Genomic DNA, 24791 nt, shown 5'->3' with positions numbered 1-24791 from the left:
CGGGGAGGGCAGGATATAAATAAAAAGTATTATTATTATTATTATCATGCAAATTACTGCCCCTTGTGGTGGCTTTTGGAGGCGTCTTTTAAAACGCATGAAAACTTCTACAATACAAGTTTGAAATGCCTGTAGAGAAAAGACCAGATCAAAACTAGTGTTGAGAAAAACGTTGCAGCAGCAGCTCCAAAACACATCTCACCAAAACAAATGTAGATGCTTCGGGCAGCAACAATGCAAAACAGTTGTGAGAACATTGGGTAATATAAAAGGTGAGTTTCCAGTGCGGTGATATGTCAATGTAAAAACACCCTGTATTTCCCTGTTCTTGCTATTGGACAGTTTTCCTCACCTCCCTGTCCGTTCCCTTTCAGCCTAAATTCTACACCACTGCTCCTGGAAATCCCGCTCCTGCCCCTAGTTGTGCCAACGTATTTCAGCTTGCATGAATTGGCCATATTTTGTGCAATCTTTTTTCAGTGTGTGTATTTTGCTGGCTGTGAGGAGGAGTGAGGAGCTACTCCAGACATGAATCCCTGCAAAAAAATGTGCATTAGAAAAGCTCAAGTCAGCTTCTATTTGATAATATTTTCTAATGTGCATATTTTGGTGGGCACAGGAGAGGGTGAAAACTTATCCGAAGTGTTGAAATGCTGCCTTCACCTGCTGGCAATCTCATTAATTTCAGCGGCCTCAAGTGGGCGTTGTCTGCATACTTTCAACTTGTCTTTGTACCATGATGGCTAGGGATTTTGTGTTCTTAAAGTTAAAACACAGTTCTCAGGAAGCTGAATCCTGTGACCTGTTTCTCTGCAGAATTGTGGCATAGGTTCAGAGTCCTGGAGCCTTTTTTTGTCTTCTTCCATTAGGGTTGAAAAAGATTGATCCAGCTGGTAGAATGTCTTGCCCGATATTCTGTTCCCCTAGGTGGATTACTCCCTAGTGCCTGTTATAGAAATAAGTAATACATACCTACAGTTTGAATAGTACTGTCAGTGTTTCACTGTGCTGTAAAAACATGATTTTGTTGCAGTACTTCCAACTTCCCTGTTAGGTAGGCTGTTAACCCCATAATTGCAGTTGAGGAGACTGAAACTGAGGCTATCTAAGCATCAAACTAATTTGTTCGGAGAGCCGGACATAAATGTCACTTTGTCAATACGGGCCATATGTGCCATAAAATGTAATACCAGGTGTCCGAAAATAGAAACTTTAAGAAGAAGAGTTTGGATTTATACTCCACCCTTCACTTGGAGTCTCAGAGTGGCTTACAATTCCCTTTCGCTTCCCCTCCCCACAACCAGGGCCGGCCCGCCCAGTAGGCAAATTAGGCATTTGTCTAGGACACCAGCAGGGCAGGTGCGCCGAATTCGACCCTCCCCCTAGGCAAATGCCTCCTTTGCTTGAAGGCTGCACTCCCCAGCCCCCTCCTCCCTCCCTTTCCCACCATTTCAATGCCAAGGAAGGGGTGGTGGAGCGCCACACTTCCCGGGCTCTTTAAAGGCCTTCCCAGCGATCAGCAGATGGGCGGGTGAAACGGTGCTGGAGACTCGCAGCTCCTATGCTGGCCCTCCAGCTCGATCACCATCAGTGTGGGGTTGAGGGGGCAGCAGCAGCGGGAAAGATGAGCAAGCCACTGAAAGAGCAGCCACTGCCTCCTCCCCACTTCCTTCCTGTATCGCGGGGAATGAAGGGGGGAGGAGGCAGCGGCCGCTCTTTCAGCAGCTCGCTTGTCCTTCCTGCTGCTGCTCCCCTCTCAACCCCACACTGACAGTGATTGTGCCGGAGGGCCAGCATAGGACCTGTGAGCCTCTGGCGCCGTTTTACCTGCCGATCAGCTGATTGGCAAGGGAGCTTTTAAAGAATCCGGGAAGTGCCGCGTTCCCCTTCCCTGGCATTGAAATGGTGGGGAAGGAGGAGGCGCCACGGAGGGGGGCAGTGGGGCGGGGCACCATGGCAGGGGCAGCAAGTCTACCTGGGGTGCCGTGTGCCCTAGGGCTGGCCCTGCCCACAACAGACACTCTGTGAGTTAGGTGGGGTTTAGAGAGCTCTGGGAGAACAGCTCTGAGAGAACTTATGACTGTCCTAGGATCACCCAGCAGCTACATGTGGAGGAGTGCGGGATCAAACCCGGTTCTCCCAGATTATAGTCTGCTCACTTAACCACGACACCACAGGACACAGGAGCTGTTGACTCCTAGCACTGAAAGCAATTGGTTTACTGGGGAACCCACAAAACCCCGGCTCTTCCAGATACTCCCAGTTCTCATCCCTCCTGTGCTTCCCACAGAAGCAGTGGGGCTGAGGGGAAGGCCTGACAGAGAGCCTGCTTCCAAAACCTCCAGGGGGTGCTTTTTGTCCTTGTGTGACCTCTTTCCCTTCACGGGCTGAGAACAGCACCAGTTGCTCAAGGGCTGGATAAGAACCCTGGATGGGCTGGTTGCTGTCCGTGGGCCATACGTTTGACACCGTTTATCTCGTGAGCTTTGGGCAGCAGTGGGATTTGAGTGGGGGGCCCTCCCAGATCCTAGCTTGTTTGACTAGCTAACTCCTCTGTGCCATCTCCAACTCCTGTTCCTTTCCTTTCTCCCCACCTGCCCGCCAGAGCCTCCTGCCCCATGTGGCTTTCGGCTTCGGCTGCCAGTACTTTTCCTTCTATGAGGTGAAAGGGACTGGTGTCCAGTGGCACAACCTCTACTCCAGCGCCACGGAAGGAGATCGTTACACGTTTGCCATGTCTATGGGGCTTCTTCTCTTCGATGCGCTACTCTATGTCCTGGCCACATTGTACATCGAAAACGTGTTTCCAGGTAAACAAGCCACAATTTTCTGGGGTTGGCATCGGTTTGCAATATTGTTCCTGTTTATGCTGTAGATTCCCAACACCCCCAAAAGACAAGTCTTGTCCTGCGGCTTTTCTGCTCTTTGGTTTGCTCTTGGGTGGGGATTTGAAGTTTTGGTAGCCCACTCACTGCCCCTCTTCTGGTTTCTGTCAGGTCTATGACTATTTCCAATAATAACAACTCCAATCCAATCCAAATACCTTTATTGGCAAGGAAGTAAAAAGTACAGCATGGCAAATTTGCACAGAGTTTGTTATAAAAACTAGTCAAGCATCAAGAAGGGGAGCTAGTCTTTTGCTCCCTGATTGTTATGGCAGCCAAAAGGTACTTTGCAACTAGGCTAGTGGTATGGGAACATCGCTCAGATAACAGAAAGACAACCAACTTTGCCTCAGGTAGTCCATAAAGGTTAGACAGGATAGGTTTGATTATACAGTCCCGCACTTCCCCATAGAAATCACAGTGAAGTAAGACATGGGTGACTATTTCGAATTGCCTTCCATTACATGGGCAGAATCTTTCCTGATAAGGGATGTTGGCAAACCTCCCAGACAGTACTGCTGAGGGTAAAACATTAAGTCTTCCTAACATAAAGGAGTGGCGTAACTGGGGTGACGTAAGCTGGGAAAGGTAGGCAGAAGGCAGCTCATGATTTGGAAAGATACCAAATGCTAAAGTGGAAATAACAGCTCTCCATTTTATCAGGATTAGTGTTTATTGTAAGACAGGATAGTACCATGACTGGCAAGACCAGTGGTGAAATTAAGGCGGGTTGCAGATGGGTGAATGTATATTGAATCATTTAGCCATTACATGCATGCCTAACTTTCTGGTGCAAGATAAGTTCAAAACACTAAATTGTTACAAGGCAGACATTCTCACACTACAATATTCATTAGCAAAACACTCTAACACAGTGGTTCCCAACCTTTTTGGCCGCAGGGTCTGGCCCCAAGGCCTGCCCACCGACTGCGACCCCAGGGCCGGCAGGGTGATGACACCCAATTCAGCCTCTCCCAGTGCCCCCGGTGCCTCCTCCCCCATTTCCTCCTCCCTCCTTCGCCCACACCCGCACAGCCTAGCCTCCTCCTCATCCCCCCACCCCTGTTTTTACTACTTTAAGGTTGGGGAAGGGGCGGTGAAGTGCCTCCTAGACCGACCCCCCCCCCCCAACATACTGATCATCTGGGGAAACCACAGCAGCGGTGAACGACACTGCCCTTGCCTCCTCCACTTGCCGCTGCGGCGGCGGTTGTCAAGTCTGCAGATTCAATAACGAGTCGATGTAGATACAAAGAAGCTAGTTTATTGATACTGGATGATTGTGGCCTGAGCCAGGGTTTGAAGAGACTAAAACCATACAGTAAATACACTGCATATAAAGAGCACTTCAAAAGCATTCCTACGGGCAGGGAAATTGTGCAGGGGACATTCACACATAGATGTTACTAGTATATTCTCATGTTGATTAGGCGTAGTGGCCTTGATGTTTTACTAGGCTCCTACGACTCCCACGGGCCTGGGCTGAGAAGGTTCAGATAAGACTTTTCACACATCACCATTTCAAAGCAGGGAGAGCTTCTAAGAAAAGGGAGGGGGAACTGTAGAGAGGCACTAGCAGCATTTGGTTCTACTTTGGTTCTACCCAGCATGCTCTCTGGTTGAGCCAAAGTCATATTCAGACTTGACAGCGGTTTTCCCAGTGGTTTTCGCCACTGCTGCGCCATTTTTCCCAGCTGATCGGCGCAGGTGTGTGTGTGTCAGCCTGGGAGGCGCTTCACCGCCCCTTCCCCGACCTTAAAGTGGTAAAAACAGAGGAGGGGGAGGCACCACCGGGGGGGGGGCGTCAAGGCTGTGCGGGGGAGGCAGGGCGGTGAGGCTGCGCAGCGTCTTTCAAACAGGCCGCAGCCTGGTACCGGTCCCCGGCCCTGGGGGTTGGGGACCCCTGCTCTAACAGATAGTGATGACCTTGGAGGACAGAGGGTGTTAGAGGGCCTAAAAACTTTCCATTTTCTCAGTAGCATAGCAGGGGTTTCAGAACAGAACAGCAATATGGCAAAGCATTAAAATGGCAAGGCATCTCGACAGTTTCTGTCATGCCATCTTGGCAAACAGTGCGATCGTTCCATGGAATTCTGGGCAATAAGTCAGTCTTTTAAGGTTGCAAGGACAAGTTACAGGAGGGATAAATGTGGGGACCAATTTAAAGAGTCGAAATGAGGAGAAAATGATCACTAATAATAAAATCCCCCATTGGGGCCAAGAATTCCAGCTACAAATACAAGTTGATGGGGTGTGAACTGGCAGAGACTGACCGAGAGAGAGATCTTGGGGTCGTGGAAGATAACTCACCGAAAATGTCAAGACAGGGTGCGATTGCAATAAAAAAGGCCAACGCCATGCTGGGAATTATTAGGAAGGGAACTGAAAACAAATCAGCCAGTATCATAATGCCCCTGTATAAATCGATGGTGCGGTCTCATTTGGAATACTGTGTGCAATTCTGGTCACCGCACCTCAAAAAGGATATTATAACATTGGGAAAAGTGCAGAAAAGGGCAACTAGAATGATTAATGTTTGGAACACTTCCCCTATGAAGAAAGGTTAAAACGCTTGGGGCTCTTTAGCTTGGAGAAACGTCGACTGCGGTGTGACATGATTGAGGTTTACAAGATTGTGCATGGGATAGAGAAGGTAGAGAAAGAAGTACTTTTCCCCCTTTCTCACAATACAAGAACTTGTGGGCATTCAATGAAATTGCTGAGCAGTCGGGTTAGAATAGATAAAAGGAGGTACTTCTTCACCCAAAGGGTGATTAACACGTGGAATTCACTGCCACAGGAGGTGGTGGCTGCTACAAGCATAGCCAGCTTCAAGAGGGGGTTAGATAAAAATATGGAGCAGAGGTCCATCAGTGGCTATTAGCCACAGTGTGTATATATATATATATGTGTGTGTGTGTGTCTGCTCCACACACACAATTTTTGGCCACTGTGTGACACAGAGTGTTGGACTGGATGGGCCATTGGCCTGATTCAACATGGCTTCTCTTATGTTCTTATATAAAATCTTTGACATAAGGTTTCAATAAAAGAGAGATTAAAATGTAATCAATTATGCTACATGCCGCTTGGGGAGACAAAGGTGAATTCTCCTGAATTTGTGTAGCCAATCAAACCATTTAACCAAATTCTGTTGTGTTGCATACAGAATTTGAAAGACAGATGCCTGCTGAATTTAGAAGGCTATACTTGGAGTATCTTGGATAGGAGAAAATGGGTGGAAGGGTGTCATCTTGATAAAAATCAAGAGCTTTAAAGAATATGCTACAGTCCTTCCCTACCCTAGCATTAAAGTCGCCCACTAGAATTATTTCTATGGTTGGAAATTTCCTCTCTAATTCCTCCATGAGTGTGGCCAAGTGTTCCCAATATTGCAAAAGAGTTACGGTAGCTTATCTAGAGAGGGTGGTACATATAAATTCACAATAATTAAGGAGAATTTTTTGAGGAGAAGCTTGATGACCTGCACCATAGAGATGTTTGCCAGTAGAGTGATGTGTTCCAAGACAAAATGTGAGGAGACAAGTATAGATGATCCTGCTTGAAAATGACTCCTTGTATTACTCCCGAAGGCTGGGAGGGAATGGGACTTGTACCCTTCTAGTTGGATCTGGGGTGGGGTCCAGGTTTCTTGTAGTAGTATAACATCCAACCCCTAAATTCAGCATCCTTGGCTTTATTCTGCCAGCCGGCCACATTCCAGGAGATGATCTTAATATCCAGAATGGTGAAGGGTTTTTTGTTTTTTTTGTCAAACCAATTTTATTATTGCAATGTATTGTAACAATATTTATAGAGAAAGCACTAAAAAAGAGCACTAAAGCAAAAATAATACCAATACATCACTTTTCACCCCTTCCATCCCCCTTATTTTGACCCCCACCTGTGTTTACTTAAATTGCTAAAAATACAAGGTAACATCTCTTAGAAAAAAACCTTATACTCTATCCTCTTAACCTTATCAAAAAAGATACTAATAGTCCAATAAAAACAAAAAAGAAAAAAAGAAAAAAAGGACAATTCCATTTCTTTATAATTATTACTATAGTCCTGTCAGAACTGGGAACCTCAAGAACGACACATTACTTTGTTTCAAAAGTTAAGACGTTTATTGAGAACTTAGTGTCCAGGAAAAGAGCAGGTTGACTCTGATAGCCTTCACAGCTATCGGCACATTCTTATGCAGTGGTAACAGAAACAATAAAACCATTTCTCACACCCAGAGAGACAGGCGTCTGTTCCCAGGCCCCTTATCTCCAAACGCGGGGGAAGGAACCCCGCTGCTCTTCTCTGGCATATTAGCTTCAAAGGCCACCTGCAGATGTTTCCCAGGGCTTTCTGTCACCCTTCAATGGTTAGTACTTGTTTGAAATGTAAAGCTACAGAGTTAGTAGACATTTCTAAGATGGAGTCAGTTAGGCTAATAGCATTTGCTCAGCAGATAGAAAAGTTACAAGTTCTGACAAGTCCACCATTCCACAAACTTCAATTATTTTCAGACATCACTAAATGTCCTTTTACTTTCCAATGTTTTTCAACGTATATTTGAAATTTCTCCCACTCCATTTTATGCTTCTCCAAACCAGTCTTTTAAGATTCTTGTAAGTTTGTCCATTTCACTCCAAGACATAACTTGTCAAGCATTAGATCTCAAAAAAACCCAGTCCTTGGATTGTGAAACAAAGTTTGGTTTATTGATAATCCATGTGGCGTGGCTGAGCTAGGTATTGGAACTGATACAGTGTAACAGTGAAATGCATACTTAAAGATGGCACATCAAAGGTTCTATAAACAATCCTACATTCTCTAAACAATTCTACATTCATGTGTGAAACTTCACACTGTAACTTCCTTATCTCTACTGCGGTTGGCGCATCCTGGGTTCCAGCCTGGCCGGCCTGGGAATTAGTACCAGGAAGTTTTTATCTTCAAAGAGTACAGTCCTGCATTTGTTAGTAAAAGCGAAAGGAGCAGGAGGGGGGTTTGCTACTTTGATGTGCATAAACTCAATTCATGGTTAGTAACATTTCTATAGTCTGACAACTATAATCAGAAAGGAATAAACAATGCTTGACATAACTTTTAAAATCCAGTCCCATTCTTCTGGTATTTTATCTTGCTTCCATAGCTGCGCATACAATATCCTTGCAGCTGAAAGTAGATAACACACAATAGTTCTATCTAATTTCGAAAAACTTTCCATTTGTAATCCCAACAAAAACACGTCGAGATCTCTTAATGTCGTAACCTAAAATTTTTGACATTTCTTTTTGAATCATTTGCCAGTATTGTCTTGCCTTTTGACCACCACATATGGTAAAAAGAACCTTCATGCTTTTTACACTTCCAACATCTTTCTGACATTTGGTTGCTCATTTTTGCTAGTTTCTTAGGCGTTGTATACCATCTATATAACATTTTAAAACAGTTATCTTTAATATTATAACATGTAGATATCTTCATAGAATTCTTCCACAAGTGTTCCCATGACTCTACTTGTTTTTCTTTATTTATATTAATTGCCCATTTAATCATTTGAGATTTAACTACTTCATCTTCCGTAGACCATTTCAATAACAGTTTATAAATTCTTGATATCAATTTATCATTATCACCAAACAACTTTCTGTCCAATTCTGTTTGTTCTTGTCTTATGCCTTCATTTTTAATATCCTGTTCCACCAAGCTCGTAATTTGTTGCATTTGAAACCAGTTGTATTTATATTCCAATTCTTCTACCGATTTTAATTCAACCTTCCCACCATGCATCTTTAACAATTGTTTATATGATAACCACTTCACTTCGGAGGTATCTGAATATAATTTTATCACTTCCATTGGCACAATCCAAAGCGGTTTTCTCATCATCCCCATATCTTTTGTATTTTAACCATATATTCAGCAAATTTCTTCTTATATAGTGATGTGAAAAAAACCCGTCCATCTTATTTTTTCCATAATACATATAAGCATGCCAACCAAAAATATTTCCATGACCTTCTAGTGTCAATAGTTTTCTATTTAATAGCGTCATCCATTCTTTGATCCGCACCAAACATACTGCATCGTGGTACAACTTTAAATCAGGCAATTGGAAACCTCTTCTTTCTTTTGCATCAGTCAGAATTTTCATTTTAATTCTTGGTTTTTTCCCAGCCCACACAAATTCTGAAATCTTCCTTTGCCATTTACTGAATTGTTTGTAATCCTTCACAATTGGGATTGTCTGAAACAAAAGCATAATTCTTGGTAGAACATTAATTTTGATTGCAGAAATTCTGCCCAGCAAAGACAAGTTCAATTTATTCCATTTTAGCAAATCTCCATTAATCTTACGCCAAAGCTTCTCATAGTTATTTTTATATAGATCTATATTTTTCATAGTGATTTCCACACCCAGATATTTTACTTTTGAAACAACTTCACAATCTGTTGCATTTTGTAATTCTTCCTGTTGTCATATTTTTACATAAAATTTTTGATTTTTCTTTATTTATATAAAATCCTGCCAATTCTCCATACTCTTGTATCTTGCGAAGCAGCAATGGTGTTACATATATAGGATTTTCATTAATAAACATTACATAATCAGCAAATGCTCTATATTTATAGGAAAAACCTTTCCGTTTCAGTCCCTTTATATCCTTATCTTCTTGTATTTGCATAAGAAATGTCTTATGTCTTCCAAACTTTCTTGATTCACTAAGTCAAAAAAAGACTTTGGTAATTTCCCTTCTTTATTTCTTTTTCCAGATCTCTCTAAAATATTTTTAACTGTTCCATTAAAATCTCCCATCACCAGTATTTGTTCATATACTACTTGGTCCAATTGCTGTACAATTTCTTTAAAGAAAGAGTTCTTTGCCCCAGAATGGTAAAGGGTTTGGATGGCGAGAGTATGAAAGGGGTGGTGAGTCAGTTTTCTCTGGTTAGTTGTTCAAGGGTGCCATTGGTATCATGAAACACAGATCCATTACCCAAGCTGCTCAAGATGTTCTTATTTAGTTGTATTTGGCCACACGATCTCACTATTGCTGCTCAGAAGGGGGTTCTCAGCCATTACTGGAGACGTATGAACCTCATCTTGTGTTGATGACTCTAGGTTCTCCTTGAGATCCAATTTACTTTCTATGGTGGAAATTAAATCAGTCTTCTCTTCATGATTCACTTGTTGGGAGGGTGAGTGGTTTACTCCTGTTTTCCTTTGGTCTACCTCCATAGAAATGAGAGGAGTTAGAGGGACTGATAAAGCTGAACCATTCTTAAGAGTGTTGGGCATCATGAGTAAATTAGATATTCGTTGCGTGTGATCACTTTTTGTTTTCAAAGGTTTGTCCCTCAACACTCTGGCAGATGCATTATATCAATCTGTTGGAACTGACTTAACTGTTGAGGGGTGGGGAGAAAAGGTGTGCTGGGTTTTTAGGGGATACAGGTACTTGGGGTTGCAGGCCATGTTTGGGTGTTGGCTCTCCCAAGACAGTGGGTTTTGTATCTAAAAAGGATTAACAATGGTGTCCCTGCTGCTGTGTTCGGCAACATTTTTGAACGCTGCCTCCAACTTCAGAGGGAGGGAGGGAGGAAGAGCCTCTGGAGTTGAAGGAAGCTTCAGATTTAGCTGAGCAGAGCGGTCAGATGCTCACCTGTTAGTTTAAAGTGATCCATGGGGATGAAGAAGTGAATTGACTTGCAGCCCTGGTTTTCTGTTTCCAGGTCAATATGGGATCCCAAAGCCTTGGTATTTCCCCTGCCAGAAGAGTTACTGGCTTGGGAGGTCCCCCAGCGATGTCTCTCCTCACCCCTTTCCTACAGACCCTCTCGACTCCACAGAAGGTAGGCCTGCATTCTGTTTTGTGACCCTTGGATTGCCCAGTTGCCCGGGTTTTGTGTGCATTGTGTAAAACAGCATTCCCGTTTCTAATGAATCGCTCTCCTACAGCACCCATTGGCAGCTTTCCTCAGCCACTCTTTCGGTTGCTTGTGGAGAACACACTGCACCAAGTAGACCAGAGGAAACCCTTCTAGCCTCCTTTCTATGGTTCAGGAGGACCAGGAGCACATCTGTCGAATACCTCCTTGTTGTGATGAGCACATGGAAAAGCCGTCTGTTGCAGGGAGGGGCGTCAGGCGTCTTGGTGTGCAGAAGGAGTGACTTTTTCCCTCCCCTCCCCAAGAGGCTGCTCCCGGTGGGGACAGGGCCTCCAAGTGGGTTTTCCTTTTGCCCGCTTATGGTGGGAGACCTCCAGAGCCCATTGCAGCTCTTGCCTGCTGGTGCCCAGAAGAAGAAGAGACTGGAGTCTCAGAGGGGCTTGCAATCTCTTTTCCCTTCCTCTCCCCAAAACAGGTCGCTTGTGAGGTAGGTGGAGCTGCAAGGACTGCTCTTGAGAGAACTGGTCTGAGAGCCAGCAGCTCTTTCAAGTCCTGTGACTGACCCCAGATTGGCAGGCAGGAACTGAGGCCCAGGGTGGGGAGGGGGAAGCAATTGCCTTAGGGAAAAGTGGAAAAAAGGCAAGGCCTTGTGTATTTATAGGAAGCTGTGACCATAGAGTTCTTAACCATAGAGTTGGCCAGGAACTCTGGTCAGATCCCGGTAAGCAGCTGAAGCCTTATTCTGCTTTTTGGATTTTTCTCTGGGATGTTGCCCCCCCACCCCAACCCCGCAAGCCTCCCACCAGTTGCTAGGTGCTGCCTGGCTACCCTAACTTGTGGAAGCATTTTGTTCTCGCCACAGTCGCCAAGGGCATCCCTTTTCCCCCTGGAAGTGAAGGGCATCCCTTGGCATTTTTGTGAACAGGTAGAAAGGGTGTCCTTGGGGACACCGTCGGAGGATAGATGAAACTGCCACTGCCAGGATCCTGGGGTTTGCAGGCAGTCGTCCTGTGGTCTGATTTACTCTGACCTTTCTGCTACGGTGGCCTTCAAATTTACTTGGTATAGTGATCCAGTTTGTGGGGGAGGGAGAGCATGCACAAATCAATAAAACTGCAGAACTCAAGCTCCTGCGTTCACAAGCTTTGTGATATGACCCACTTTTGGGTCAGGACTTGTGGGTTTGGAGATGCTGCTGTAAGGCAGTCCCTCTGCATCCTCCTGTGGCTAATGAAGCATCGGGGTCCGTTTTTCCCAGTCATGTTGCTTTCCAGATGGAACAATTCCATTGCTCATGCTCTTTTGAGTATTCTCGTTCTGCATACACAGCAAGAGAAAGCCGCGAGATAAATGCTCACAAAAAAACTCAAAGGTTTACGGCTGCAAATTGCTGGCAACAAATTTATAATCAGTTTAGAGTATAATTAGAGTATAATTTAGAGTATAATTGTGAAAAACTTCAAAAAGGTGCAATGTAAACATTAGAACAATTTCATATATGTTGTGGAGAGCCAGTTTGGTGTAGTGGTTAAGTGTGCGGACTCTTATCTGGGAGAACCGGGTTTGATTCCCCACTCCTCCACTTGCACCTGCTGGAATGGCCTTGGGTCAGCCATAGCTCTCTTATCTGGGAGAACCGGGTTTGATTCCCCACTCCTCCACTTGCACCTGCTGGAATGGCCTTGGGTCAACCATAGCTCTGGCAGAGGTTGTCCTTGAAAGGGCAGCTGCTGGGAGAGCCCTCTCCAGCCCCACCCACCTCACAGGGTGTCTGTTGTGGGGGAGGAAGGGAAAGGAGATTGTGAGCCGCTCTGAGACTCTTTGGAGTGGAGGGCGGGATATAAATCCAATATCTTCTTCTTCTTCATCTTCTTCTTCTTGTGTTCATCCAAATTAAACTTCGACCTGATAAAGCCAGCAGTTCAAAATGCACTTCATCCCATTGATTCAGAGGCAGAAACCAGTGCCGTTCTTCAGAGACTGTCCGTGGCAAAGAAGCCGAACCCCAATTCCATAAACTGACCACGGGGCTGCAAGCTGGAGCCGGCCGTTTCACACGGAGGCTTCGTCAGATGTTCACGTTGGGGTTATACAAATCTTCATGCATTCATACTCAATTCAAAAACATTTCGAGTCAAAGGTGCTGGCTCCTCCAAGGAATTTGTTGCCAGTAATTTGCAGCCGTGAACCTTTGAGGTTTTTTGGGGGTATTCCCATTCTGCTGCATTGCCTCACAGATTGCCAGCTTGTGCTGAATGCCCCTTAACACTCACCTCTGGGAACACCTCATCCGGGCTCTTCTTTGCCCTCTCTCCCAGCACTGATAGAGGATCCTCCTGACCACTTAAAGGTGGGCGTCTCGATCTACAACCTGGTGAAGATCTACCCTGGCACCAAGAAGATTGCTGTCAACAGGCTCAGCCTTGAGTTCTACGCGGGCCAGATCTCAGCCTTCCTGGGCCACAACGGTGCCGGCAAGACCACCACCATGTAAGCTGGGTTTTGAACAGTCTGGGCAAGCCCTAGTTTGAAGATTTTGCCTTTTTTACTCGTGGATATAGACAACGTCCTGCATGGGATGGATCTATTGTCCATAGTACTTAAATGGAATCTCCATGGATAGGGGAAGTCCACCTCAGCAGAGAAGGGCAGTTGCCTTCGCGATCTGCAGCTGGACTTGGCTGGAAACATTTGGCTGGCCACTCTAGTTAGCAGAATGCTGGGCTGGGTAGAGGTTTGGTCTGATAGGGCACAGCTGCACTTTGATTGTTGTGGAGAGAGGATTCAGCTGAGTGCATAGGACTTGAACCCTGGCAGGTCGGCTCATACAGACTGCCAGAGCAACCCTGGCTTGGTTTTGCATCTTTCAGTCCTGGGAGGTAATAACTGTCTCCTCCCACCCCACCCCAGGCTTATTCAAACGCATGTTGAGGCATCTGCGCACCTACCACTCAGTGGGACTATCTCAGGTCTCTCCCTTCCCAGCCTTTCAGCTAGACCAGGGGTGGCCAACGGTAGCTCTCCAGATGTTTTTTGCCTACAGCTCCCATCAGCCCCAGCCAGCATGGCCAATGGCTGGGGCTGATGGGAGTTGTAGGCAAAAAAACATTTGGAGAGCTACCATTGGCCACCCCTGAGCTAGACAATTTCAGGCCCTGGGAAGAACCTCTTTTTGCCTAAGACCCTGGAGAACTTCAGAACACAAAGAGCTTGGGGGGACCAGTTCTTTGTAAGACAGCTTCGTATATCTGTAACCCTTTGACCCTTTAAAGGGCCAGGGTTGTGGTCACAGAGTTGTGGGTCCCCCCCCCCCTTAAAACAAGAACAGCAGTTAAACAGCTTTTATTTAGAGGCAGAGAAAGACAACAGATGTGAGTTTTTAACAAGATGATGTGCATTGTAAAATATACTGAGCAGTCCCAAAATCAAGGTGAAAAGAGAAAGTCTCTGGGCTCTCTGAGTCAAACTGCTGACAGGTCTTGCTGGATACAGGGCTGGCCCTGCCTAGGGCACCAGCCTTCTAGGGGCGCCAAATTGGGCGCTCCTCACATGACTCGCAGAGGTAGCTGCCCAATGGTTTCATCTTCAAGTTTTCTCTGAGAGGCACAGGGAGCAGGGCCTTTCTCCCTGCTTTTGCACCCCACAGGGAGAGGATTCCCCCCCCCACACCTCGGGGCAACTCTATCCCTCCATTCTATCCTATGGCCCATAGGATAGAATGGAGTCCATTCTATCCTATGGGCCCATAGGATAGAATGGAGGGATCAGGCCGCCTCTGCGGTGTGACCCCAGAGAAGGGGTCCATCCTATCATATCAGCCCATAACAGAGTCCATTCTATCCTGTGGGCCCATAGGTTATAGTGGAAGGATCAGGCTGCTGCTGCAGTGCCACGCTGCAGGAGGGGTTTTAAACTTTAGACCCTTTCTCTGGGGTCATGCCACAGCGGTGGCGGAATCTCTTCATTCCATCCTTTGGGCCCATAAGATATAATGGAGAGATCTGGCCCCAGCTACACCGGAGGAAGGGGGGGCACGCAGGGCCGGTGCTAGGCTTTCTGGTGCTCTAGGTGAATCAACCACTAGTGCCCTCCCCCTATTATTAAAAAATATAGGGAAACTGAAGAGCGCCAAACTTGAAACTTTTCACATTTTTTATAATTTACTGGTTCTTAATTTTAATTTTTCAAAAAGAAAAAGTGATATCAAAAAAATTTGTGAGAATGAGTGCGTGCCAGCCATGTCAGGAAGGAGGGTGGCAGGATAGGATGAGGTGGGAGACCAAGTCACACATTGGGGAGAGGGGGCTGGCTTGGCTTTGTTGAGGGCAGCTTGGTGATGGGAGAGGACAAGGTGGCAGTGGTCAGGAGCCAGACTCATGCTTCAGGGAGGGGGCGCCCAGTGGTGCCCCATAGGCCAGGTGGCGCCCTAGGCGACTGCCTACTCTGCCTACTCCCACGCACCGGCCCTGGGGGCACAAGTACTTAATCTTGTTTCAGACGCCAAAGGGTCTAGGTCTGGCCCTGGCTGGACTGTTATTGTGTGTCAGAACTTAAGAACTTCAAACGGATCCCATACTTGGTTACAAAGCTAGGATTTTATTGAAGAGAACTAAGCACTGGAAGAGGCAAGATAACAGTGATGGCGAGAGCCAGCACCAGCACAATTTTATACACGTAAAACAAACATCTCACAAAGCCCCAATTCACACCGTTACAGGCACATCTGTCTTCTCACCATCGCTATCAGTAGAGAGGATGCCTCCCTACTTCGAAGGCCATGCTGCTCGGCTTCAAAGGGTCCCAGAGTGAGAATGTGCAGAGACAAAACATAACTCATTCTACAGCCCCAAATATTTTAGATACCAGTGGGGCAAGGTTAATTACTATTCAAGCATTCTGGGTCAAGCAAGGGTTACAACATGGAGTCAGTTTGGTTCAGTAACAAAGCAGTTCTAAGTCACAGTAAAAATACATTGCAGCATTGGTCACATTATAGGGGACCAGCAGTAAAGATACAAGTTCTGACATACTGCCCCCCCTAAGCACCCCCTCCCGCGGGGCCTGCCTTGGGCTTGTGCGGGTACAGTAGGTGAAACTTTTTCAGCAGTTGCGGAGCGGCTACATTTTGAGATTCGACCCACTCGTCACAGCTCGGGGGGAAGTGTTTCCACCTGATCAAATAATACAGTTTCCCCCGTTTGACTCTGGAGTCCAGGATCTCCTGGACCTCATGGTGACTCTGACCCCTCACTGTCGTCGGAGGGGGCGGTGGGGCCCTGGGATGGAAGGACGTAGCACCAGGGTCTTTCCGAAGCAAGCTGCAATGAAAAACAGGATGGATCTTACTTAGAGATTTGGGCAGTTCGAGTTCCACGGTCACTTTGTTTATTACCCTTTTTATTTTAAATGGGCCCAGGAACTTCAGTGCGAGTTTGCGACAGGCCTGGGGAAGGGGGAGGTTTTTTGTGGACAGAAAAACTGTATCCCCCACCTTCAAGTCCCACTCTTGGGAGTGCTTTTTGTCAAACTGTTTTTTGTAGGCCTTTTTCGCTTCCTCCAGGTTTTCCTGAATACCCTTCCAGCCTTCGCGGAGGCCCTCCCACCATTGTTGACAGGAAGTGGGTTCGGCCGGGCTGGCGGGGAGGGTGAGAGTGGGAAACGGTTTGCCCTCGTAACCATTGATAATTTGAAAAGGGGAGGTTTTGGTTGAGCTATGGAGGCTATTGTTGTAGCCATATTCTGCAAAAGGGAGGAGGTCCACCCAGTTGGACTGTTGAAAGTTAATGAAGCAGCGGAGGTACTGTTCCAGAAGGCCATTAACCCTCTCCGTCTGTCCGTCCGACTGGGGGTGGTAGGCAGAGCTTAGTCCTTGCTCGATGCCAGCCAGTTTGCAGAACTCCCGCCAGAAGTTGGCAATGAACTGCGTTCCGCGGTCACTAATGACCTTGTCTGGGAATGAGTGTAGGCGTACAATGTGGGTGAAAAAGAGCTGGGCGAGTTTTTTGGCTGTGGGTAGTTTTTTGCATGGGATGAAATGGGCTTGCTTAGAGAATGTGTCGACTACGACCAGGATGACTGTTTTGCCTTGTGAGGGTGGGAGTTCGACAATGAAATCCATGGAGACTACCGACCAAGGTCTGGTGGCTGTAGGGAGTGGAACCAGGTGGCCTGGGGGTTTACCCCCCCTTCTTTTTGCCATGAGGCAGGTGGGGCATGAAAGAACGAATTCAGAGACATCTTTCTTAATTTTTGGCCACCAAAATTGGCGGGTGAGTAAGTTGAGGGTTTTGACATAGCCAAAGTGGCCGGCCAGGCGACTTGAGTGACAGCGCTCCAAGACCTCTTTTCTGAGGGGGTCGGGCACATAGATTTTTTCATTGTGCAGCCAGAGCCCGTTTTCGGCTTTAACCAAGTTGGGTGGGCGGTCGGTTTCTTGGTTGTATTCTGAGAGGAATCTAGGCAGCAGCTCTGAATCCGGAGGGCTGGTCTGCCTGCCTGAGCGGGTAGTGACCCCCCCCGAGATAGCTGAGGGGGAAATTAATGAGTCCACTACCTCCTCCCGGAGACTGTCGTGTTGTGGCATGCGAGAGAGGGCGTCTGCTAAAAAGTTCTTTGAGCCCGGGATGTGTTTCAGCACAAAGTCAAATTTAGCAAAGAAACCTGCCCACCGGATTTGTTTTGCAGTCATTTTGCGGCGCCCGGTGAGGGCTTCAAGGTTTTTATGATCGGTCCAGATTTCAAAGGGCACTCTCGCTCCTTCGAGCCAGGAGCGCCAAGTTTTCAGGGCAAACATGACTGCAAACGCCTCCTTGTCCCAGACTGACCAATTCCTTTGTTCGTTGGAAAATTTTCTTGAGATATAGGCACATGGACGGAGCACCCCATTTTCCCCCCTCTGCATTAGTATGGCTCCCACTGCGGCGTCGGAGGCGTCGCATTGGACCACGAAGGGTTTCCGCTCGTCAGGATGAGCCAATACGGGTTCGGAGGTGAAGAGGCGTTTTAGTTCATTAAAAGCTTTTTGGCATTCAGGCGTCCACGTTAGGCGTGCGCCCGGTTTTTTCGCCTCTTCACCCTTCCCTTTGGTTTTGAGAAGTTCTGTGAGGGGGAGCATGACGGTGGCAAACCCCTTAATGAAATCGCGGTAAAAGTTAGCGAACCCGATAAAACTTTGTAACTGCTTGCGGGTTCGAGGGGGCTCCCAGTCTAGTACCGCTTGGACCTTTGCGGGGTCCATGGCCAATCCCTCCCCCGACACCCGGAAACCCAAATAGTCCAATTCGGTCTTGTGGAACTCGCATTTTGACAATTTAGCGTACAGTTTGTGTTTGCAAAGGGTGCGTAACACTTTTCGGACCAGGGGCACATGAGACTTAAGATCTTGTGAATAGATAATGATGTCATCAAGGTACACCACCACCCCCTTAAACAGGAATTCCCGTAGCACTTCATTGATAAAGTTCATGAAAACACCAGGGGCTCCCTGCAGTCCGAAGGGCATGACTAGGTACTCAAATTGTCCCAGGGGGGTGTTGAATGCCGTCTTCCACTCATCCCCCTCTTTGATGCGGACGCGGAAGTACGCGTCTCTGAGATCAAGCTTAGTAAATACTTTGCCCTTTGCTACAGTGTTCAACAAATCCTTTATCAACGGGATCGGGTAGGCGTTGGACATGGAAATCCCGTTTATAGCACGAAAATCTGTGCAAAGCCTAAGAGACCCGTCCTTTTTCTTTCGGAAGAGGACGGGGGCGGCATGGGGGGCAGTGGCCGGCCGTATGAAGCCGCGCTTAAGGTTCTTGTCCAAAAACTTTCGGAGTTCAGCTTTTTCCGCCCAACCCATGGAGTACAGTTTCGCCTTGGGAAGCTGTTGCCCTGGGATCAGTTCGATGGCACAGTCCGTAGGGCGGTGGGGCGGTAGCTCGTCCGCTTCCTTCTCGCTAAACGCTAATCTTAGGTCTTGGTATTCCTTGGGGATCGAGGCGACTTCCTCGAGAGTGAGGCAAGCCCGCATGTTCTGGGGAGGAGCGTGCGGCCCCCATTCGGGGCGCCAGTGGTGATGCTCACACCTCCAATCCGGGAACCGGACGATCTGTTCCTCCCACCTTATGTCTGGTTGGTGGCGGGCGAGCCAAGATGAGCCCATCACCACGTCAAAAGAGCAAGAGGGGGCAATTACAAAAGTTTCAATCCCCCAATGCTCCTCGGTTCCCACCGGGACTGCCTGAGTCTCTAACGCACATGGTTCCCCTCTCATGGGCCCCCCGTCCATCTGCTGGAACTGCATCGGCTGCGGTAGGGGGGAAGTGGCTAATCCCAACGCCTCAACTAGGCGGGGGGTGATCAGTTCCCTGTTACACCCGGAGTCGATCAGCGCTCGGGCGTGCATGAATCTCTTTAGGTTAGGGTTGAGGAGGGTAACGGCCATAAAAAGTAAACCCCCTGTTGCTCTCACCGTGAGGAGTGCCGGCTGTTGCTGGACCTGCTTTGCGGCACCCATTAAAGCAGGTCGCTGTCGTTTCCCGCCGACTCGGTGTCGTCCGATTCCTCGGTCGATTCTTCCACGGTAGCCAATTCGGTGGTAAAATCCTCGTCAGTCGCCAGGGAAGTGGCGACAGAGCCCCGGCTGGGCTCCTTCGAGCGGCCGCTCTTTTTCTTCTTCGGCCCCGGGGTAGTTGTCTTCGCCGTGGGTGGGGTGGCACCCACTTTCACTGGGCAGTTGGCAGCGAGATGATTTGGGTCTCCGCATTTGAAGCACTTGCGAGCAGGAGACGGGGTGGAGGTCGCCGGTGTCTTCCTCCCTTCGGATTTAGTCGGTGTGAGTTTCGCCGCCTTCTTTGCCAGCTGCTGCCGTCGCATCCCCACATGTTGGAGGTTGGTCTCCACCTCTCCGGCCAGCTGGATCCATCCGACCAACGTGTCGGGTCTCCCCTGACTGTAACAGCGGTCGAGGATTGTCGGGTTCAGCCCATTGATGAACGCGGTATATTTCATGACCTCGTTCCATCCCCTTGCCGCCGCGCAGTACCCCAGGAACTCGGTGGCATATTCGCGGGTGGAGCGGTTGCCTTGCTCTATGCGCTGAAGGGCGGCGACAGCCTTCTCCTCCCGTAGGGGATCGCCATACTGGCGGAGCATCGCGTGCAGGAACCCCGCCACTGTAGCTAGTTCGGGTTTTCTTCCCATGAAAAGCCCGACGTACCACTTGCGGGCCGCGCCTCTCAGTCGGGACGCGATGTGGTACACTCGGCTGGCTTCGGTCGGGTAATCCGCACCCCAGTGGGTGAAGAACGTGTCGCACTGAATGGTGAAGTATTCCACGTCCTCCGGATTCCCATCGAAAGTAATCTTCAATTCTCTTCCTCGACCCTCGGCCCCTCCCGGGGCTCGCGGCGCCCCCAGCGGCGGCGCGGGGCCCAGTAGAGCCGGCAGGATCGGGGCGGGTGGCGCCGGGACCCCTGGAGCGGGCAGGGCCGGCAGTGCCGGGGCCGCCGGGGCCAGCGGAGCCGGCGGCGCCGGGGCGGCCGGAGCTTGCGGCGCTGGGGCGGCCGGAGCTGGTGGGGCCGGGGCGGCCGGAGCCTGCGGCGCTGGGGCCAGCGGAGCCGGCGGGGCTACGGGCGGTTGCCCCAGCGGTAGCCCTCCTATCGGGACTCCCAGGACCGCAGTTTGCAAGGTGCGGAGCTGGTCGTAGATCGCGCCCAGGTTCTGCTGCAACTCCTCGGCCATCGTCACGCGGGATCGATGCACGTCGTCGTGTATCTCCCGGACCCAGTCGAACAAGTCGTTGCGAAGGGTCCGGATCTGGTCGTCTCCCCCTCGGGGCGCCGGACCCTCCTCTTGGTCGCCGTCGCCGTCTCCGGCTCCCCCTTCGCCCAGCATGCTTCGGTACCGCTGCTCCGCGGCGTCGATTGCTGCCGTGGACTTCCGCGGGCTCCAGGTTCGCGGGGCTGGGAACGCGGCGTCGACCGTGAAAGGCGCTGGGACCTTAATCTTGCGCCGGACTCCCGTCACATTAGGGTCGAGCGGCGGGTCCTCTGTTGGGGTGGTGGGCTCTCCGTCATCTGGTACTTTTGCCGCCATCGGGCCGAGCCTCCAGTACAGATAAGCCACTAACAATGGGATCACTGTTATAATGTCAGAACTTAAGAACTTCAAACGGATCCCATACTTGGTTACAAAGCTAGGATTTTATTGAAGAGAAATAAGCACTGGAAGAGGCAAGATAACAGTGATGGCGAGAGCCAGCACCAGCACAATTTTATACACGTAAAACAAACATCTCACAAAGCCCCAATTCACACCGTTACAGGCACATCTGTCTTCTCACCATCGCTATCAGTAGAGAGGATGCCTCCCTACTTCGAAGGCCATGCTGCTCGGCTTCAAAGGGTCCCAGAGTGAGAATGTGCAGAGACAAAACATAACTCATTCTACAGCCCCAAATATTTTAGATACCAGTGGGGCAAGGTTAATTACTATTCAAGCATTCTGGGTCAAGCAAGGGTTACAACATGGAGTCAGTTTGGTTCAGTAACAAAGCAGTTCTAAGTCACAGTAAAAATACATTGCAGCATTGGTCACATTATAGGGGACCAGCAGTAAAGATACAAGTTCTGACATTGTGCCTATCTGGGTGTAGGGAGTACTTTTGATGGCCCAGAATGTTTTGCTCTCTTGGGTATTTTGGATCTAATCTCTTACACAACCCCTTCTCTGTGGTCTTTTCTTTGTCCTGCACTGCAGCTGGGTGGGGCTTGATCTGGGACCTAGTTTTTCCTTCTCTTTTGCTCCTCCCAGTTGCATCCTGACCGGCCTGCTGCCCCCCAGTTCTGGCACCGCTTATATCTTGGGAAGGGACATCTGCTCAGAAATGGACACCATCCGGAAGAAGTTGGGGATGTGCCCTCAACACAACGTCCTCTTCGACATGTAAGGCTTCTGGGATGAGCTGGAAAAACAGTAGAAGGGGATGAACTGGGAAAAGCTGGAGCACGTTCCTGAGGAGTCTGGAACTTTTCAGTTTAGAAAAGAGATGATTTAGGGGGGACAATTAGAGGCTTAGGAGCAGGCCTGGAGCTAGGGGGTCTGGCACCCCTAGGCTGACGCCCTTTCTGCCACCCCCACCCCCAGTTCCTTTCCGCATGCACGAGCCAATGACATCACCAGAAGTGACGTCATCTGGCTGCGCGTGGCCCTCCCCTGCTTCAAAGGCTCGTGTCTTTGGGCGTGGGGAGGTAGCAGTGGGTGAGGGGAGGTGGTGGCGAGCGCGAAGAGGTGGACGGGAGCAAGGGTAGGCGGGTGGAGGCGAGTGCGGAGAGGCGGGTGGAGGTGAAGACAGGTGGGTGGGGGCGAGAGGAGTCGGCGAGCGTGGAGAGGCGGGCGGGGGTGAGGAGGGGTGGGTGGGGGCGAGAGGAGTTGGCGAGCGCAGAGAGACAGGCGGGGGTGAGGAGAGGTGAGTGGGGGCGAGAGTAATCGGCGAGTGCGGAGAGGCGGGCGGGGTGAAGAGAGGTGGGTGGGGGTGAGAGCAGTTGGCGAGTGTGGAGGGGGGGGTGAAGAGAGGTGGGTGGGGGCGAGAAGAGTCGACGAGCGCGGAGAGGAGTCGGCGAGTGCAGAGAGGCGGGTGGGGCCAGGGGCGGGAGCGAGTGCAGAGAGGGGGCAGGGGTGAGGAGAGGTTGGCAGGGGCAAGAGGAGTCAGCAGCGAGTTGGAGAGGCGGGAGGGGGGCGAGAGGAGGCGGGCGGCGATGGGCATGGGGAGATGGCGGCGAGCACAGAGAGTTGGACGGAGGTCGGCAGGCGTGGGGAGAGGTGGTGCCTCATGGCGCCCCTAGGCCAAGTGGTGCCCAAGGCGGCCACCTACTTGGTCTACTCCCATGCACCGACCCTGCTTAGGAGAAGAGAGTTGACGAAGAGAAATGTTTTCTTCCAAAATACTAGAACTTGTGGGCATCCAGTGAAGCTGTTGGGCAGTAGGCTCAGGAAATGCTCCTTTACAAAATGAGTGATTAAAAATGGAATTCACTGTCGGAGGGTGTTGTGATGGCCACAGGAATGAATAGCTTTCCAAGGGGACGAGACAGATTCACAGAGGATAAGTCTATCAGTGGCTCTTAGCCATAGCGACGGAGGGAAACCTCCACATTCAGAGGCACTAATCCAGAGCCAGGAGGCAAGATCTGGTTTCTGTCTTCCCTGTTGTTGGCTGTCCAGAGGAGCTGGTTGGCCACTGTGTGAGGCAGGATATTGGACTAGATGGACTATCAGTCTGCTCCAGCAGGGCTCCTATGCTCTTACATGTGTGTGTGTGTGCGTATACACGCGCACATGAGTGAGTGAGTTTTGTGGTGGTGTGATTAGTGCTGATGGGAATTCTAGCTGTGACTTCTACCTCCCAGGCAACATTTCTGTGGCCCAACTCACTTTTTCCTCTTTCAGTTTCTCCTCTGCAGTTACTGAGGACTAGTGTGGTATTGGGGCTGAGCTGTGAACCAGAATTGCTTTTCTACCTCTGACTTTACCGAGCAAGCTCAGTCCCCTCTACAGTAGCTCTGGTCTACCTTACAGGGTTGTTTGTCAAAGCTGCAATGAGACAGAATCCATGTAGGGTTGCCAAGTCCTCCAAATTGCTAGAGCATCCCTGCGTGAAACCATAGTGTTTCCTGTGCATTCCTAGAGCGCCCCCACACAACATGCCCAGCGCAATATGTCACTTCTGGGTGCCACACACGCTGCGTGGTAGTGCGACTCTTTGGGGAGGGAATCCCCCTGGCAGCCTCCTCCCTGCCTGTGGGTTGGGGCCCACCAAACTGGGGGATTCCCTGCCCCTGGCGGGAACTTGGCAGCCCTGTTTCATTGGAGATTTTTTTCAGAGGAGTTCCCATGTTAGTCTGCAGTAGGAGAGATAGATTTGAGTCCAGGTTCACCTTAAGAGACTGATGAGATCTTCAGGAGATAGGCATTCGAGAGTCAACGGGCCCTTGGTGAAGGCTGGTCTTCATACGCCAGGGGTTATGGCGCCCACCAAACCGGAGGAGGGCGGGGTTTGGAGACGGAAGTTTCCTGAGGGTTGATATGTTGCCATGGAGTCTACCCTCTGGAGCAGCCATTTTCTCCAGGAGCAAATATCAACAGATTCCGATATAAGTGAATAATAAAGTAAAAAAAAACACCGGAATAACAATAACACTTTTTACACAATATAGTGTATATGCAGCCTACATTTATCAAAATACATGCATAGCAATATTCATCATTAGTAATTTATGAACCACTCCTGATACTAAATTCACAAACGCTCATAATGCAAACGCAGCTGGAAAAAGAGTTATTTTCATTCCCCCACACTTTCTGCTATATGAAGATAATAAGGTACAGTTCCTCAGCAGCAATTGCCTTCCTGCTGTTCTCCCTTATGTTTAGCAACTGGGTGGAGTTCTCAAATCTCCAGCACAGCTTGTCTCCGAGAGAGTAAGGGACCGCAGCTCGGGGTTCCTCACGGTTTCAGGCCTTCATCAGCCTTTTTCTTTCGATGTTTTATCCTGGAGCCTCAGTACAACATTTAACAACTTGGATCAACGCATGTTAATTGCTCGTTCTGTTTCCGGCTCTCCAGGGGAACTGATCTCTATAGTCTGGTAAGGTAAACGTAAAGGTAGTCCCCTGTGTAAGCACCACTTGTTTCTGACTCTGGGGTGATGTCGCATCACGATGTTTTCATAGACTTTTTAGGGGATGGTTTGCCATTGCTTTCCCCAGTCATCTACTTTCCCCCCATCAAACTGGGTCCTCATTTTACCGACCTTGAAAGGATGGAGTGTGGTGCTCCTCAGCCCCATGATCTTTATCGTCTCTTTCAGGCGAGCTTCCTTCTCATGGACCACCCCTTTGATGAGCATGGCTATGGAGTAGATCCAAGTCAGCGTATTGAAGAGAGGCAGCAAGACGCTTACATGACGCAGGAAGCTGGGGGGGGGGGGAAGGATGAGCAAAACCCATATAGATTTGTTAATCCTCCAAAGC

The 24791-nt window shown here is 49.1% G+C and overlaps 1 protein-coding gene across 1 annotated transcript in view; it reads left to right on the top strand.

Moving 5' to 3' along the window:
* The window catches only part of LOC132567469 (phospholipid-transporting ATPase ABCA1-like), a 202319-nt gene that overhangs the window by 47556 nt on the left and 129972 nt on the right, over nucleotides 1-24791 (top strand). The window contains exons 15-18 of the mRNA XM_060233145.1: nucleotides 2606-2810; nucleotides 10620-10739; nucleotides 13094-13265; nucleotides 21573-21704. Coding sequence (XP_060089128.1) covers nucleotides 2606-2810; nucleotides 10620-10739; nucleotides 13094-13265; nucleotides 21573-21704 — 629 coding nt within the window. The remainder of the gene's footprint in view (nucleotides 1-2605; nucleotides 2811-10619; nucleotides 10740-13093; nucleotides 13266-21572; nucleotides 21705-24791) is intronic.

Source organism: Heteronotia binoei, chromosome 2, assembly GCF_032191835.1.
Source record: "Heteronotia binoei isolate CCM8104 ecotype False Entrance Well chromosome 2, APGP_CSIRO_Hbin_v1, whole genome shotgun sequence".
In the NCBI taxonomy this organism is placed as follows: Eukaryota; Metazoa; Chordata; class Lepidosauria; order Squamata; family Gekkonidae; genus Heteronotia; species Heteronotia binoei.
The sequence above is the reverse complement of the archived record's forward strand: the minus strand, read 5'-3'. Positions and strand labels throughout refer to the sequence as shown.